General features: G+C 41.2%; 1 protein-coding gene across 1 annotated transcript in view; it reads right to left on the bottom strand.

The window, feature by feature from the left end:
• Positions 1–295: 295 nt before the first annotated feature.
• The window catches only part of LOC145404829 (N-acetylated-alpha-linked acidic dipeptidase 2-like), a 34,541-nt gene continuing 17,813 nt past the window's right edge, over positions 296–17,023 (bottom strand). Inside the window, exons 10-16 of the mRNA XM_080276327.1 lie at positions 14,260–14,388; positions 13,284–13,366; positions 12,875–12,965; positions 11,633–11,894; positions 9,855–9,939; positions 1,380–1,472; positions 296–497 (exon numbers count right to left, since the gene is read on the bottom strand). Of these exons, the coding sequence (XP_080132453.1) occupies positions 296–497; positions 1,380–1,472; positions 9,855–9,939; positions 11,633–11,894; positions 12,875–12,965; positions 13,284–13,366; positions 14,260–14,388 (945 nt within the window). The remainder of the gene's footprint in view (positions 498–1,379; positions 1,473–9,854; positions 9,940–11,632; positions 11,895–12,874; positions 12,966–13,283; positions 13,367–14,259; positions 14,389–17,023) is intronic.

The raw sequence follows: 17,023 nt of genomic DNA, 5'->3' as shown, positions 1-17,023 counted from the left end.
TTTAAAGCTCTGTCTCCCTTTCACACCCACACTCTCCACAACCCATAGGTAAACTCACATTCCATCATAAGGTTACTTGCTGCTTGAAAGCGAATGATGAAATCTGATATTACTGTCTGAAGTACAGCTTTCTTCATGTTCACCAGTTACATACTTCACATGCACACACACACACACACACACACACACACACACACACACACACACACACACACACACACACACACACACACACACACACACACACACGCGCACACACACACACACACACACACACACACACACACTTACTTCTCTAGATGAACTCAAACTCTCTCATAAAACTGCTTGCTGCTTGGAAGACAATAGTGAGGTCTGATATGTGCCTACGTAGTTTTTTCTGGGTGGCTGCCAACTCCTCCCCTTCCTGGTGTTTCATCTGGTACAGCAGATCTGTGATTCCAGGGAAGCCTGAACCAGAATAGCTGTCGAACTGACTGGGGGCGAAGACAGCGTGTCTGGAGGAGGGAGAGAGCATAAAATATGACACAGAAAGGGAAGCACGCAGGATGATGACATGATATAAAGTCAAAAGATAAAGGTAAGAGCATGATGAGGTTGGGGATTGGGTAAGAGATGTTAGCACTGTGATAAAGGTGATTAAGTGAAACCGAGCAAAGACCCTGAAGGGTAGTAAAGGTTGAACAAGAAATAGTAAGAAGAGATGGAGAATGATTATGTAGCAGAAACAATAGCAAGACAAGTATGGCGGTAAGTATGGAAAAAAGATAATGAGCATCATGGAACATAGCCACCGAGAGAACTGAACTCGAGACAAAAAAGAGAAACAGAGGGCTCGTGAGGTGGAGAGTGAATATGTGAGAGAAAGAGAAGCAATGCAGATGATAATGAGTTATGAGAACCTTACTTGACTCATACCCAACCCCATCCCACCAAACCTAACCTAATTCAACCCAACCCAAGCAAACCTAACCTAACCTGATTCAACTCACTTTAAGCAAACCTAATTTAATCCAACCCAACCCAACCTAATCTAACTAAATCAACCAAACCAACAAACTCAATACAACTTACTACTGTACTTCCAAATACCTCTTACAACCCCCATACACCACCTGTCCACCTCCAACCATCATACCCCACCTGTTCACCAGCAACCTCCATACCTCACATACATCCCCACATATCTCGCCTACAAACCCCAATTACAACCCCAATACCTTTCTACCCTTCTATATGGCATTTAACCCACATACCTATCATAATCTTACCCAACCCTCATTTTAACTAACCAGAATAACCATGTTCTTTCCTATATAAGTGGGCCAGCTGCCATACCCCATATACAACCCCCATGCCCCATCTACCCCTGAACACACCTTTCCATGGGCCTGCCTGGTAGTCCTGTGGGCAGAACGAAGACTTGCTCCAGTTTCATCAATTGGTCGTTAAGGGCACGCAGCTGAAGAGGTCTGGAATGTAACAGAGGGGTAACAGTAGAACATCATGGAGAGTAACAGTAATATGGTAGTAACACAGGGAAATTTATCTATCTATTGCCAGATGCCTCAATCCCTTATACGGGATGGCCACAAATAAATCGCCTCCACGTCACCCTGTCCCCAGGCATTTCCCTGCCCTGCTCCCAATTTACTCCCCCCTCTCTCATATACCTCTCCACTCCATCCCTCCATCTCATCCTTGGCTTTCCCCTGCCTCTCTCCCCCTCCACCTCACTCACATACACTCTCTTCGTCAGTCTCTCGCTCTCCATCCTCTCCACATGGCCAAACCACCTCAATGTGTTTCTCCTAAAGCTTCCCATCACATCCACATCCACACCACAATGCTCCTTTATATCCTCATTTGTCAGTCTGTCTCTCCACGTGACTCCACAGGCTCCTCTTAAATAACTGATTTCCACTGCTCTCACTCTTGACTTGTGTCCCTCCAACAACATCCAAGCTTCACTTCCATATGTTAGAGTTGGTATCACAGTACTGTCATGTAGTAACTTTTTCACTTCCATACTCACTTCCCTGTTTCTTAACATTGCCTTCAAGGAACCAGCAATCTTTCTTCCTTGTTGTACCCTTTTGAAGCACTTCACCTTCCAAACTTTCATCCTTATTCATCACATTACCCAAGTACCTAAACATACTCACATTTTCCACTTCCTCATCATCCAGCCTCACTGTACATTCACTAACTTCACCTCTCTCGAAGACCATAACTTGACTCTTCCCTACATTCACCTTTAGATTCTGTTTCTTACACACTCTCCCAAATTCATCCACCAAGCCTTGCAGCTCCCCTTTGTCTTCACTTAACAACACAGTATCATCTGCAAACAACAGTACAGGGAGTTTCCAAACACTGCCCTCTCTCATTAGTGCCACTCCAACATCCACTCCCCTACCTTTTATCTCTTTTATTACCCCATCCATATACAGATTGAACAGCCATGGAGCCATGACATACAGTATCTCTGTTTCAACCCAACCTACAAATAGAAAACTCACTCAGTTCACTATCCACACGCACTGCAGCCTTAGCACCATCACACATACTTTTCACAGCAATCAACAACTTCCCATTTACTTCATATATTCTTAATACTTTCCACAATCCTTGACTATCCACCCTGTCATATGCTTTCTCCAAATCCACGAAGGCTGCATAAAACTTCATTCCCTTCTCTAGAAACTTTTCCACTAAAGATCTAAGAATGAATATCTGATCTACACAACCTCTTCCTAAATCCTCCCTGTACTTCTCCAACAAATTCCTCTGTTACTTCCCTAACTCTGTCAGTAAGTATCCTACCGTATACTTTTCCTATTACACAAAGAAGACAAATGCCCCTTTGATAATTATCACACTTCTTTTTCCCCTTTCCCCTTATACAAGGGAATAATTATATCTGGCTTCCAATCCTCTGGGACTCTACCTTCTTCCCAAGCCAATCTGCACATCGTCCACCTCCATTCTACTACTATCTCTCCCCCATGCTTCAGCATTTCACCACACATTCCATCAATTCCTGGGGCTTTCCCCATTTTGACTTTCTTCATTGCTTCCACAACTTCCATCCTACTGATTTCTTCCTGTCTTCTCACCTCCCTCCTTCTCCCAGCCATTCCCCAGCCACTTATACTTGCATTACTTTCATTCTCTATGTTCAGCAATTCATTAAAGTGTTCTCTCCATCTGCTCATTTTTTCTCCCTTCTCAACTAGTAATCTACCATTTTTATCTTTCACTCCCCTACTAACTTCATTGCCACTCTGTCTGACTCTCTTTACCTCTTTCCAGAACTTTTTCTTACATTCTCTCCACTTGACACTCAAATTCATTCTAAATTCCTCATCCACTCTCTTCTTACTCTCTCTTACTAATCTCTTCACCATAAATTTGTGTACAACAATTAAAACATGTAGCAGTACACTGCTAACATAATGGACTTGGGACTGCAATGGATGGCATAAAAATTCAGCTTAAGAGGGATTTTTCTAACTGGGGGAGGGGAGAGAGACACCCTTCACCAACCCCTTCATTATGTATTTACCTATTTGTATTTACCTATTTGTAGTATACAGGAATTGAGCAATGCTCGTGTTGTCCTGTCTCCATATCCACATTTATCAAGTCTACCTTTACACACATGAATGTTTTTCTCATGCACCACCTCTTTGTCTAAGTCGTTCCAAATATTTAAGAATATACCTAATTGTGATATACACGGAATGTACTATGCTTGTGGGTTTCCGTCGCTGTTTCTCAATAAGTCGAATTTAACTTTAAACTCGTTTAAGCTTTTAGACTGGACGATCTCTTTGTCCAGGCTATTCCATAAGTCTATACTTCTGTAAGGAAAGCTATATTTCTTGATATCCTTCAAGCAGCTTGACTTTTTCAATTTCATTCCATGTCCTCTTGTTGCTCTCTTATCCCATACAAACAGATCTTCTTTGTCAATTTTATCTACTCCCACCATGGTCCTGAACACCGCAATCATGTCTCCCCTCTTTCTCCTTTGTTCTAACGAAGGCAAATCCAGTTTTTCCAGCCTCTCTCTGTATGACAGGTCTGTCAGACTGGGGACCATCTTGGTTGCTGTTCTTTGTATTCTCTCAATCTTGTTTATATCTTTCTGTGTGGGGACCACACTATCGCTGCATATTCTAACCTGGGGCGGATCATGGCCACTATCAATTTTTTCATCATTTCCTCATCCATATAATGAAATGCTACTCTTATGTTAGTCAAGAGCTTATAAGTCTCTCCAACTATCTTGTTAATGTGCTTTTCTGGTGACAAACTATCTCGGACCAGCACTCCCAAATCTTTCTCTTCTCTCCTTTTTGTGATTAATTCATTACCCAAAAAATAATTCAGTGATGGTCTCCTGGTACTTTTACCCATTTCCAATATTTTACATTTCTTTACATTAAATTTCATTTCCCACGTCCGGCTCCAATTGTGTATCCTATCCAAATCCTCCTGCAGTATTTTACAATCCTCCTCAACCTCTATCTTCCTCAAGATCTTTACATCATCAGCAAACAGACTCGCATAACTGTTCACTCCATCTACCATATCATTTACGTAAATCAGGAACATTACTGGCGCCAACACTGAGCCTTGAGGGACTCCACTTATTACTTCCCTCCATCCAGACATCTTTTCCTTTATTACTGTCCTCATTTGTCTGTCTGTCAAAAAGTCTCTCATCCATTCCAGAAGTTTCCCCTTTAGTCCTCCTATATATTCTAGTTTCCACATTAGTCTCTTATGAGGTACCTTGTCAAAGGCCTTCTCTAAGTCTAAGTACACACAATCCACCCAACCATCTCTCTCCAAGCATGAAAGTTATTGTGGAAAAAAAAAAAAAAAGGGGGGGGGGGGTCTGTACTGAAGGGGTGAATTTCTCCTCCCTAAATACACACACAAAGATAGCTAGTCTTGCTGCAACCATGAAATTTTATTCAGCCCTGGAGAGCATCTTTGTAGTGCAGGAGTCAATGAAGGCTATAAATGCCTCTACTAGTTTGAAAGGCATCTCAAAAACTGAGTATCAGGGTATAGCATGAATAAAATACAAATGACATTCCTGACATGAAGGTGTTGGTTTTACGCACTAAATACTGCACAGATACCTTGAACCCCTTCATTATGATGACACATTAGTTTAGTTTAATCTTCCTCTCTCCAGATGAATTACTTCAATTTTGGAAAGACCCCATCATGAAGGGATTAATGAGCACTGTGTGTATAAAAAAAAAAAGTTGTAGCCCCATCTTCATCTCATCATAAACCTGATGGACTCCAGGCCGAAGACTCCTTTTAGAAATATGACACTGAATCAAATGGGTTAATTTTAAAGCCAAGAACATAACAAATATTATATCATCTGGTGTTATCCTACATAAAAGTTCTAGAGGTACCAAGAGCAGAGGAGGGGTTACATGTGGTAATTTTTGAGGCCTCTGACAACTAAGATTTCTTTCAGCTGGATAAACCTCTTTGGCGTTAGTTTAATACAATAAGTAAATGCACCAATCACAAAGTAAAGGTTAAACACAAGAGAGGAAGAGACTGAGGATGAGCTGGAGGGACAGAGTGAAATATATGAATGAGGGTGGCCTGAGTTTAAGGGATGACAGCCTTATGGTGGAGGACAAGATGGTAAAAAGATGTTTGTTTGTGGCCAGCCCTTCTGAAATAAAGACATTTGGCTGTAGGTAAATAGAATTAATGGCTATAAAATCACTACACTGTTAACTGTACAATGACCTTGCTCCAAGTTATCACTTTCATCCTCTATCTGTATGCCAAAGACCTAATACAGTATAGTCCATTTACTCTGATCTGACAATGATACCTCACCCCTTCCAGATTGGCTGGAAGTCATATTCTATCTATCTAGCTATTGCCAGACGCCATAATCTCGTAAGGGGTGGCCATTTGACTTTGAGTTATTGGTTTTGCGGGAGGGGCACTAACCCTCCGCCAACCCACTTGTTCACACGTAGGGAGCATGTATGGTTTGGTTATATGGTTACCACCCAGCGTTGTAAATGATTTCTCGGCTTGGCTTGTCACTCAATGTAAAACCACCTGTAAAGGAAAGAAAAGCAATAAGAAGTGACAGGAAAGATGGGAGAAATAGAAAGAGAGGAGGGCAGGCACAGAAAAAGAATGATAAAGGCTTAGGAACAAGTAGGCAGCATTACATCTTGTGAGTGGATGATGGTCACCACCACCTACCACTCATATTGGCAGGATGATATGACTAGCACAGCGGCCTCTCATCCAGTGCTGTAATTAGATCAGGCAACACTTCCCTTAGGAACCAGACTAATTCCATACTGGACAAATAATAAACCTTATGGTGAAAAATATTTAGAGCAGACAAAACTAATTTATGGCATAAGAATCCCTACAATGATGTAAACAATGAGACATAAACACATCCAACTGCAATTTGGCATGATACATAAGGGCAAGTAGTTAAAACACACACAAACGCACAATGGTACAGTACTGTCCAACACATTATTATGACATTAGCACACCAGTGAGCACAAGGAGACTGTCGTTCAGTGATGTCACCTCTCCCAGCCAATGCATGTTCTCACTGGCTGTGGCACCTGTCACCTCTCCAGAGTAATAAAGGCCCCCTCATCCCCCAAAAAAACAAAATTCAATTTCATGCACAACTTTGGATGCAAACTGTTCTAACATAAGTTTTCTGCAGGAAGTACTCAATACTAAAGAAACACGTGTTGGACAAGAGGCCACTATACTAAAGAAACTCATTCCTACCTCATTACTAAGGCTCTCTGAATTTGTTGTAACCATGACACAGTATTTACACAGCAAAAATGCCCAGTTGTCATGTGAAAACTGACTACAGCAGCAAGAATAATCTAGAAGCCTTTAACTGTCAGAGACTGTTACTGATCTCCACCTATGAGAATATTGCTGAACTTATGTTTTTAGGTGGAGGCGCTCACCATCCACTTACTCAATGTAGTGCTGTTCTCGGGTGTCTGCTCTTTCCTCTCCTCCATCTTGCTTTCCCTCCATCCTCTTCTGTCTTTCTTTTCTTCCTTCTTTCCTCGTCCTTCTGCCTATGGGTGACTTTACACTCCCTCTTGTCTTTCCTTTCATTCATTACTCTTCCATCTGCCTGTGGGTGACTGTTCACTAAGTGACAAACCAAATGGTTTCCTGTAGATCAGGAAACCATTTACTATGCTGGGTGGTAACCATATAATCAAATTTTGGTGCCTGGTGGTTTAGTGGGTACTTATGGTGCTCCAATCAGATTGAGCCAGTGAAGGTTTATACCCAAGGCGTGGTTGGGGTATATTGCTCATGTAATGCCACTCAGGGATTAGTGAGGCTGGTCACTCTCATCTTAAATGTCAGGACCAACTTACCTAGCCCAGAGCTCCTACGCTCCTCCTGGGTCAATGTAGGATTAGGAGAATGATGATGATAATGATAGTGATTTTTTGTATTACAGTAATTAAAAAACTGTTGGTCAAACTGCCACCAAAAAGTATAGACCTGGTCCAGAACCAGACAAAACTTCTTTGGTCAAGACATGCCTCATTTTTGTGTTTTGCTTTTCCCTGTATGGAAGAGTAATTAAAAAGTGTTGAATAGTGGGGTGTCCAAAATACTGTATCATAATGTCAACAACGAATGAACTTCAAATGCTTTCCATAAAAATGTTTGGACACTCATTTTATCACACAATTTCCTTCCACGTTCATGCATCATAATAGTTTTGGAGTTAACCGAGGCTGAAAATTCACGATTTTGAAAACATTTTTGGACCTGTGACCTTGAAAAAAAGGTCCAGAAACTGGGTCAGTGTAATAAGGTCATGGTGCTGTACACTCTCAAAAATTATGATAAAAATCAGAGATGAAGGGTGACGGAATAATAATAATAATACAGTAATAATAATAATAATAATAATATTAATAATAATAATCCATCCATCATCCAATCCTACGTTGCCCCATGAGAGGCGTAGGAGCCCGGGGCTAGGCAATTGGTCCTGGCATTTAAGATGAGAGTGACCAACCTCACTCATCCCTGAGTGGCATTACGTGAGCAATAAACCCCAACCATCCCTTGGATATAAACCTTCACCGGCTCAATCCAACTGGAGCACAATAATTACCCACTAAACCACCAGGCACCAAAATTTGGTTATATGGTTACAACCCAGCGTAAATGGTTTCCTTGTGTACAGGAAACCATTTGGCTTGTCACTCAGTGTAGAGTCACCCATAGGCAGAAGGAAAAGGAAAGAATGAAGGAATGAAAGACAGAAGAGGGAGTGTAAAGTCACCCGTAGGTAGAAGGACGAGGAAAGAATGAAGGAAAGAAAGATAGAAGAAGCTGGAAGGAAAGAAGGATGGAGGAGAGGACAGGGCAGACACCTGAGAGCAGCACTACATTGAGTGAGTGGATGGTGAGGGCCCCTACCTACCACAAATAATAATAATAATAATAATAATAAAAGTTGGTCCTGACATTTAAGATGAGTGACCAGCCTTACTCATCCCTGAGTGGCATTACGTGAGCAATAAACCCCAACCACCTCTTGGATATAAACCTTCACTGGCTCAATCTGATTTGGAGTGCCGTAATTACTCATTAAACCACCAGGTGCCAAAATTTGGTTATATGGTTACCACCCAGCATAGTAAATGGTTTACTGGTGTACAGGAAACCATTTGGCTTGTCACTCAGTGCAGAGTCACCCACAGGCAGAAGGAAGAGGAAAGAATGAAGGAAAGAAAGACAGAAGAGGGAGTGTAAAGTCACCCGTAGGCAGAAGGACGAGGAAAGAATGAAGGAAAGAAAGATAGAAGAAGCTGGAAGGAAAGAAGGATGGAGGAGAGGACAGGGCAGACACCTGAGAGCAGCACTACATTGAGTGAGTGGATGGTGAGGGCCCCTACCTACCACAAATAATAATAATAATAAAAGTTGGTCCTGACATTTAAGATGAGTGACCAGCCTTACTCATCCCTGAGTGGCATTACGTGAGCAATAAACCCCAACCACCTCTTGGATATAAACCTTCACTGGCTCAATCTGATTTGGAGTGCCGTAATTACTCATTAAACCACCAGGTGCCAAAATTTGGTTATATGGTTACCACCCAGCATAGTAAATGGTTTACTGGTGTACAGGAAACCATTTGGCTTGTCACTCAGTGCAGAGTCACCCACAGGCAGAAGGAAGAGGAAAGAATGAAGGAAAGAAAGACAAAAGAGGGAGTGTAGAGCAACCTGTGGGCAGAAGGACAATAAGAATAATAATAATAACAAAAATAATTACAATAATAAAAATAAAAATAATTATTGATACAAAGATCTCCACCTATGGTGGGGATCAATTAAATGACATCAGAGTAGAGAAAAAGTTGACCCCTTCAACATGAGGACACCATTTTCAATGTATTCCTGCTGCTAAGTGTATGATTTTATTAAGCTTGGGAAGAGTTCTTTAGTACATGTGGGCTTAATGAAGGGTTTATTTAACTTCTCCAGTTTGAAACTCTCCTTGCCTGATTAAAATCTTGAAGTACTGTAGCAAGAATAAGATAAAAATGGATATCATGGTGGTGAAGCTGTGGAATAAAAATGATTACCCCTTGATGTAATCACTAAATTGCTATGTATATTACTCTACATCAGGGGTATGCAACTGATCACCCTCGACTTACATGTCAGGGCTAAGTAGCCTTGCCCAGAGACCCTATGCTCCTTGTGGGGCAATAAGAGGTTATATGATAGACAAACTGATTACAACATACTCACTCCAGCTTATCCCTCTGGTCCTCCACCTGCCTAGTGAAGATCTCAGTAGCAGCCTTGAAGTTGCCTACTGCCTCCTCCAGTATGGCTGTGGATGAGTAAACAGTGAGTAAGCCGGTGGATGAGTACACCTTCTAAAAAAAGTATTGCAACACTCATCCCTCCGGGATAGGGCCAAGGCTTTGAATTACTTTTTTTTCTCTAACTCTGAAATTCACCAACTGATGTTTCACTACTTGGTGACTCTCCTAGATCCAATCTCACACTCTGCCTGCCAAAAGCCTTAAGTGCAAACAGAGCCCAGGAGGCTACTTGTACATGTGTATTGTTTCCAGCCCTAACCACCTGGTTTGTAATTTTCATTTATTTATTATTTATTTTTTTGTGGACCACCATAGTTTATTCCCAGTCCTTGCTCCACATACCTGTGAAGAGCATGTCATGTGAAAAAAGTGTAAGAATCCTCACTTTACAGGAAGAAAACATCCCCGTTAAAGAAACTGCCATACTGTAAGCACAACACTACAAACTGATGGCTGCATTAAGTGGCCTGGCAGCTGTTCAATTCCTGCCATTAAATCCAAGTTCTGATTGACCCCACAAGACTTCTAAGGTCACAAATTTTTCTGAGGTAATAAGTACTCAAGACCCCTAGCAAGACAGCGGCAGAATTACAATTATTCGATATCCTGGGAATGTATCATACCACATCAGTCAACATTATCTCTGAAAAACAGATGAACTAGCCCGTCGCCAAGATCCCAGATAAAATGCACTGGCTCAGTATGAATTTGCCCTCATATATCACCCATGGACACAGAGCAGTGGATATGTCATGTTTGTTGAGAGCTCGTTCCAGTATGCTAAAGTGAGTGTAAGGTGTCCATGGAGTCAGCAGGAGCATCCATCAATACACCAGGAAATCTATTAAACATCCATACCATTTTATGATCTGGGGATTTTTTCTAGTAGTGTTATCAGGAGAAGTATCCTGTATTTCTTCCCACAGAATGTTATAATGAACAGTGACAGATATTCCCAGGTGTTAGAACAGTATTTGCATACAATTTATGACATTAATGGTTGTAACATCTTTATGCTGGATGCAGCACTGTGTCACTGGTCCAAAAGGAGCTCAAATGTTTAAGTGATAACAATATTTACAATATGAAATGGCCGGAGGCCACCCAGAACTTGATTCCAGTTGAAAAATGATTCTCAGGATACCTCATCCATGTCCCATCTAACAAAAGCCACAAAGAAGATGTGGACACAAGATTAAAGTGCAGAATACTTTCAGACTCTGTCTGAGCCTATGTCAAATGGTCATACACAATATAATCTGGACCATCGGACAAAGTGAATGGTTAGCAGTACCTTATCATGGTTTTTCTACCATCAAATAATTGAGAGAGATAGACAGAGAGAGAGACAGACAGACAGACAGAGAGAGAGAGACAGACAGAGAGAGAGAGAAAGAGAATATCCCTAACACCAAAAACCTGTCAAAGCATTTCTTATGCTAAAAAAAATTATTTATACCCCTAAAACATCTTGAAGGACAAAAAAAAAAAAAATCCCACACACTCACACCACCAAATTTTCACCAAATCCAACAATGAAACTATTCTAAACTCATGAAACTTGCCATACACAGTACAAGTTTCCATAAGAAATTCCTATCTTCATTTACCATGTCAGAAAAATATATCTCAATTCCCCAGAACCCACCAAAGTCCCCTAACAAATCACAAAACTTATCATAAATCTCCACAACTCACGAAACTTGTCGTAAATCTCCACCAGAGTCTTCCCATCTTTGTTGTTCTTCTTCACTGTTTCCAGAGCCTCCTTGGCGGCCTTGGGAAAGTCATTAAGGCTGTATGGGAGAAGTGCGGAGTCAGAGAAGTGGCGCAGAGTGAGGGCAGCCAGTCGGCTGCAGCCCTGGTGGATCTTGAACTGAGGATCGATATTTGTTGCTACCATATAGAAGGTTTCATAGCCCGTGTGGTATGAGGGGTACGAGGAGATGTTGTACTTATTCTGGAAGAGTTGGTAGGAGTTGGTATGAGGGCAAAATGGTTGGTAGAAGTTGGTATGAGAGCAATATGGTTACCAGGAGTTGGCACGAGGGCTACATGGTTGGCAAGGGTTGATACGTGAGATAAATGGTTGGCGGAAAGTTTGTTAAATCATCAGATTACAACAGATTTATGGTAAGCCAGTGAAATATGATGTAGACAGAGATACTGCTCTTATTCAGAAAGGTTTAACTGGCTGAAGTTAATATGAGGATGAAGTAGGTGTTAGGAGGTTCATTAAATTAGGCTATGTCAGATTAGATTTGATTTGAGCAAGTTAGATTAGTGAGAGCAGTGGAAATGAGTTATTTAAGAGGAGCCTGTGGAATCACATGGAGAGACAGGCTGACGAATGAGGATATAAAGGAGCGTTGTGGTGTGGAAGTGGATGCGATAGGAAGCGTTATGAGGAACACACTGAGGTGGTTTGGCCATGTGGAGAGGATGGAGGGTGAAAGACTGATGAAGAGAGTGTATGTGAGTGACGTGGAGGGGGGAAGAGGGAGGGGGAGGCCGAGGATGAGATGGAGGGATGGGGTGGAGAGGTATATGAGAAAGGGGGGTGTGAGTTGGAAGCAGGGCAGTGAAATGGCGGGGGACAGGGCGACTTGGAGGCGATTTGTTTCTGGCCACCCCAAACGGGATTGAGGCATCTGGCGATAGATAGACAGATTAGCTTAGGTTATAATAAAGGTTAGAATGATCATTAATAGTATGGTAAGTATCTGATTAATACAAGTGAATCACATGATTGACAGAATGGTTAAAAGGCTGGAGAGTATGACTAGAAAAAAGCCAGTAAGTATCTCAGTAAGACTGCAAAGTATCTGGTTAATATAACAGTACATAACATGATTAGCAGAATGGTTAGCAGGGTGGTATGACTGTAAGTAGGACAGTAGGTGTGTTGGTAAGTAGGACTTTACATCAGTAAGTACTTACAGTATCTATCTTGAACCAGTAATCGAGGGAGGGTATTCCAAGGTAGAAGGAGAAAGGGGCAAAGTCACTGCCAGACCCTAATGTTCCCATTCTGTGGATTATAAGGGTAGTTAGTTTCCCTCTCTCTCTCCCCACGGGTAACTTCAGCCTGTAGAGCACACAAATACTGGACATACATGTCACCCAAAACCTAGTATCAAATAGCATCCTGCACATCACTCTCACAATATGGACGACCATGAAATAAATAGCAAATCTATGGGAGTGGGTGGGTAAAATGGGTGTGTCCAGCAGTCCAACAGGTTTACTCCAGATGAACCTGGGCTCAAAACAACAATCAAGTACCCTTATTTACCAATACATTACATAAATCAATCAAATCTCCCCCTCTTATCACCCATGCACTCACTCAGGTGCAGATGCGTTGCTCTTGATCCAATAATAGGCTGCCCATTCATCATACAGGGTGGCTCCTTCCACCACACCAGGAACCTGTTGGCATAAAGGGAGGCTTAGCTCTGTGGAGGGATTTGATCATAATGATGATAATGGCACTTTCAATGACAGTGGTGAGTGGTATCTCAATGGTGATTAACATTTTCGCAGTTCAACCCCCCCCCCCTGCAGCCAGCAGAACCCTCCCGCTTTCGCTCCAACCTGCCCTCCCTCCTCATGCCCTGCTGTGTGATCGAGTTTTTTCTTTTCTGATCATTTTATCAGTTCCAAATATTTGGATTAGCAAATTTGTTTTTATACTGTTAAAAAGCTGAGACTCTGTAAAAAAAAAAAAGTGATATTGCATAAAGTAAAATAGTTATGACAAGTATAAGTTGAAAGAGTGCATAAGAATGTTTATACCAAATCCATGCGCTCGTTTTATCTGTTCCGATCATTTTTTCACTTCGAAATATTTGGATTAGTGGATTTGTTTTTATACCTCTAGAAAGCTGAGGCTTTGTAGAGTAAGAAAGAAAACAAAGAGATATTGCATTATGTAAATAGTTATGACAAGTATATGTTGCAAGAGCACATAAGAATGTTTATACAGTACCTCTTTTTTTCCTAAGCATTTTATAGTCATGTTTTCAAATTTTCCCATGAATGAAAATATTATCTCCAAACTGAAAATTCAATCAGGATAATATCAGACCATATTTCAGGATGCTAGACACAATTCCTGATTAATGGCGAATATTTCTTTGGACATGGATCTGCATCTAAAGACCTGGTTGGACACTTCCAGGCTGGATGTGGACCTGCATCCAAAGACTGTGAATGTGTTAAGAAAATGGATGTTGACAATTGTGACCACAATGCATGAAGAAAGTATAAGGCTGGCCTACAAGTAATGGTGGTGGGTGTTTTAAATTAGGAAAGAGACATACTAGCTTGGTAAGCATGTTGACAGGACCCCACAGCATTGGTGATCCATTAGCTTGAAAGTTTGGGCCAGATACACAAGTATCGGTGTTCACGTACACCACAGCACGCTCCTGAAGTTTACTCATGTGTTCCTGAGGGGAGAGAGACATGAATATATTGGCAGATGAAGAGAGTCTAGATATCATCCCTCAATGGATGGAAAGAGAGAATTTTTGGTAAATTAACTGACTGTGAAAAAGTAATTTATCATACTTTTTCATAAACAGCTGTTGCTTATACTGGGCCTAGATACACCGTAAAAATGAAGGCTTCATCACAATACATTTACTCTGATGATGCAATCATTAGTTCCCTATTCTGCCACAAAAAAGGAAGTTCTCATATCAACTTTTGGGAATGTTTATCATTAAGGGTAAACCCAATTAAACTGAGAATAGGCTGTTCATGGACATGTCTGCCGCATCCAGATGATCCTGAGGTACAATGACAATGTTTATGACGAAAATGTGGCCCATTATCATATACAAGATGTTTACATCTATCATTGCATGTGGCTGGCTACCACTGACCTGGGTGGCAGCCTACTTTATATGAATGAAATGCAACTACAAACTTGGTAACCTGCCAGGCAAAACATTCAAATGCTGGCAAAGAACTTGGTCACAAATACTGTACACTGAAAGAAGCAGATTCACAGACACACTCGCATACATGTTTTTTATCTCATAACTTTGCTATGAATACAGCATTATCTCTGAAGTTGGAGGAAAAGTATGCAGCACTACAAAATTATTATCAGTGTACTGTGGACGCAAATAAAGAGGAAGGGGTGGTGTCGACTTGAATCCCCTTATTCCCTTCATACACAACATACTAACATATTACTCATCAAAATGTATGCCATGCTAATTTTAAGTGCAATACTGGTGGTAACCAACATCCACTCACACAGTACTACCTGCTTCTTCCTTCATCTTTATCATTCTTTTTCTGTGTCTGCCCTCTTTTCTTCCTGTTTCTCCCATCTTTCCTGTCCCTTTCACTACTATTCTTCCACTTCAGGTGGCTTTACACTGAGTGATAAGTTGAATGGTTTCCTGTAACCCAGGAAATAATTTACAACACTACGTGTTAACGATATAAAAGGGTGATGTGGAGACTACATGATGCCCCTGTTAAATGGTGCAAGACCTTGTTGGTATCTTGCACTGTTGATACCTTACCTAAATAATAAATAGTACAGTATAATCACTGTTACATGGTTAAATTCTACTTCAAAGTTATTAACATTACAACATTATTCATATTATGCCCAAAACAACTAGAAGTATTCCCAAACAATTCTGAAAGTCTCAGATCTGGGTCCTATGTCTGCTTAGGGTCCAGTGAAACAGAGTAGGCTCTTGTACTTGGGTGGAATGCTCGAGGTGTAAAAAATGTAAAAGAATAGAGGTAGTGAAGGTGCTTGAGGAAATGGGTATGTGACAGGGTTGTATGTACAGTACAGGATGAAGGTGAGGGACAGTCAAGTTATTTAACTTAAAGGTGTGATTATATAAAATCAAAAATCAGCACTTGCAGACAAAGCAATAGGGGAAGTAGTCTGCTGATGAATGATGGACATTAGTGATGTATATGGTGCATGTACTGTATGTCAAATTTAAGTCTGAGATGATGACAGTGACTGTGATGTGGAGAAGAAGGACAAGTTTTGGAGTTACAGTTTCTGTGATCTGAATGAGAGTTCATAATGGCCCTGTGAACGATGTAAAGTGTCATTTGGCGTTTCAGGGGAAAATGATGATAGGGGTCAACTGGGGTACATAAAAAAATTATGTTATGTAGTGTACAGTATAAGAATTTCATTTACTGACTCACAGCTTGGGAAGGCTGCATTGAATGCTAATCAAAATCTATCTCTTATGCACTTGTAGACAAGTCAAAGGAATAGTTCCTTGTCATCACACCCTACCTGTAAAACCATTCAAGTATCCAATAAACACACACACACACAAATAAGCATGCCCTCTTATGTACCCCTCACCTAACTTCATTCCCTGCGTACATCACATAACTTCATTCCCTGCGTACATCACATAACTTCATTCCCTGCGTACATCACATAACTTCGTTCCCTGCATACATCACTGAAGCACTCCTCTTAGGTACTCCCCAAGCATGGTCCTTTACTTACCTCAACTTCACAAATTGTGTTCCCCAAGGATCTGTTCTGTCCCCTACTCTTTAACCTATACATGCACAACATACCCAAACCCCACACCCCACAGATACACATAGCTTCCTATGCAGATGACAAAACACTTACATGTACACACCAAAACACAAACACAGCCGCACACATTCTCCAACCTTACCTCAACACACTACACGAACGGTTCACCACAAACAGGCTCAAAATAGCCCCAGCCAAATCTACAGTGACCCTTCTCACAAATTGGACAGCAGAACACAGTCACATTCCACACCTCGCCATAAACAACACTCCCCTACCACACATACACACACACACACACACAAAATCCTTGGTGTAACATACAATACATCAATATCATTTAAACAACACATCACAAACATTAAAGATAATTTAACACCATGATTCAGTGCCTTGAGGTCTTGCCCATACAACATTTGGACACAACAAAGAAACCACTACCACAGTATACAAACAATATACAGTATACATTCAGTGATGAATTATGCAAGCCTCACTTGGGCTCCTAACCTCACTAAAACACACTACAACAC

The sequence above is a fragment of the Coenobita brevimanus genome, chromosome 65 (genome assembly GCF_032717465.1).
Source record: "Coenobita brevimanus isolate Jiangsu-jjx chromosome 65, ASM3271746v2, whole genome shotgun sequence".
Taxonomy (NCBI): Eukaryota; Metazoa; Arthropoda; class Malacostraca; order Decapoda; family Coenobitidae; genus Coenobita; species Coenobita brevimanus.
Note: the sequence above shows the minus strand (reverse complement) of the source record. Positions and strands in the feature narration are given on the sequence as shown.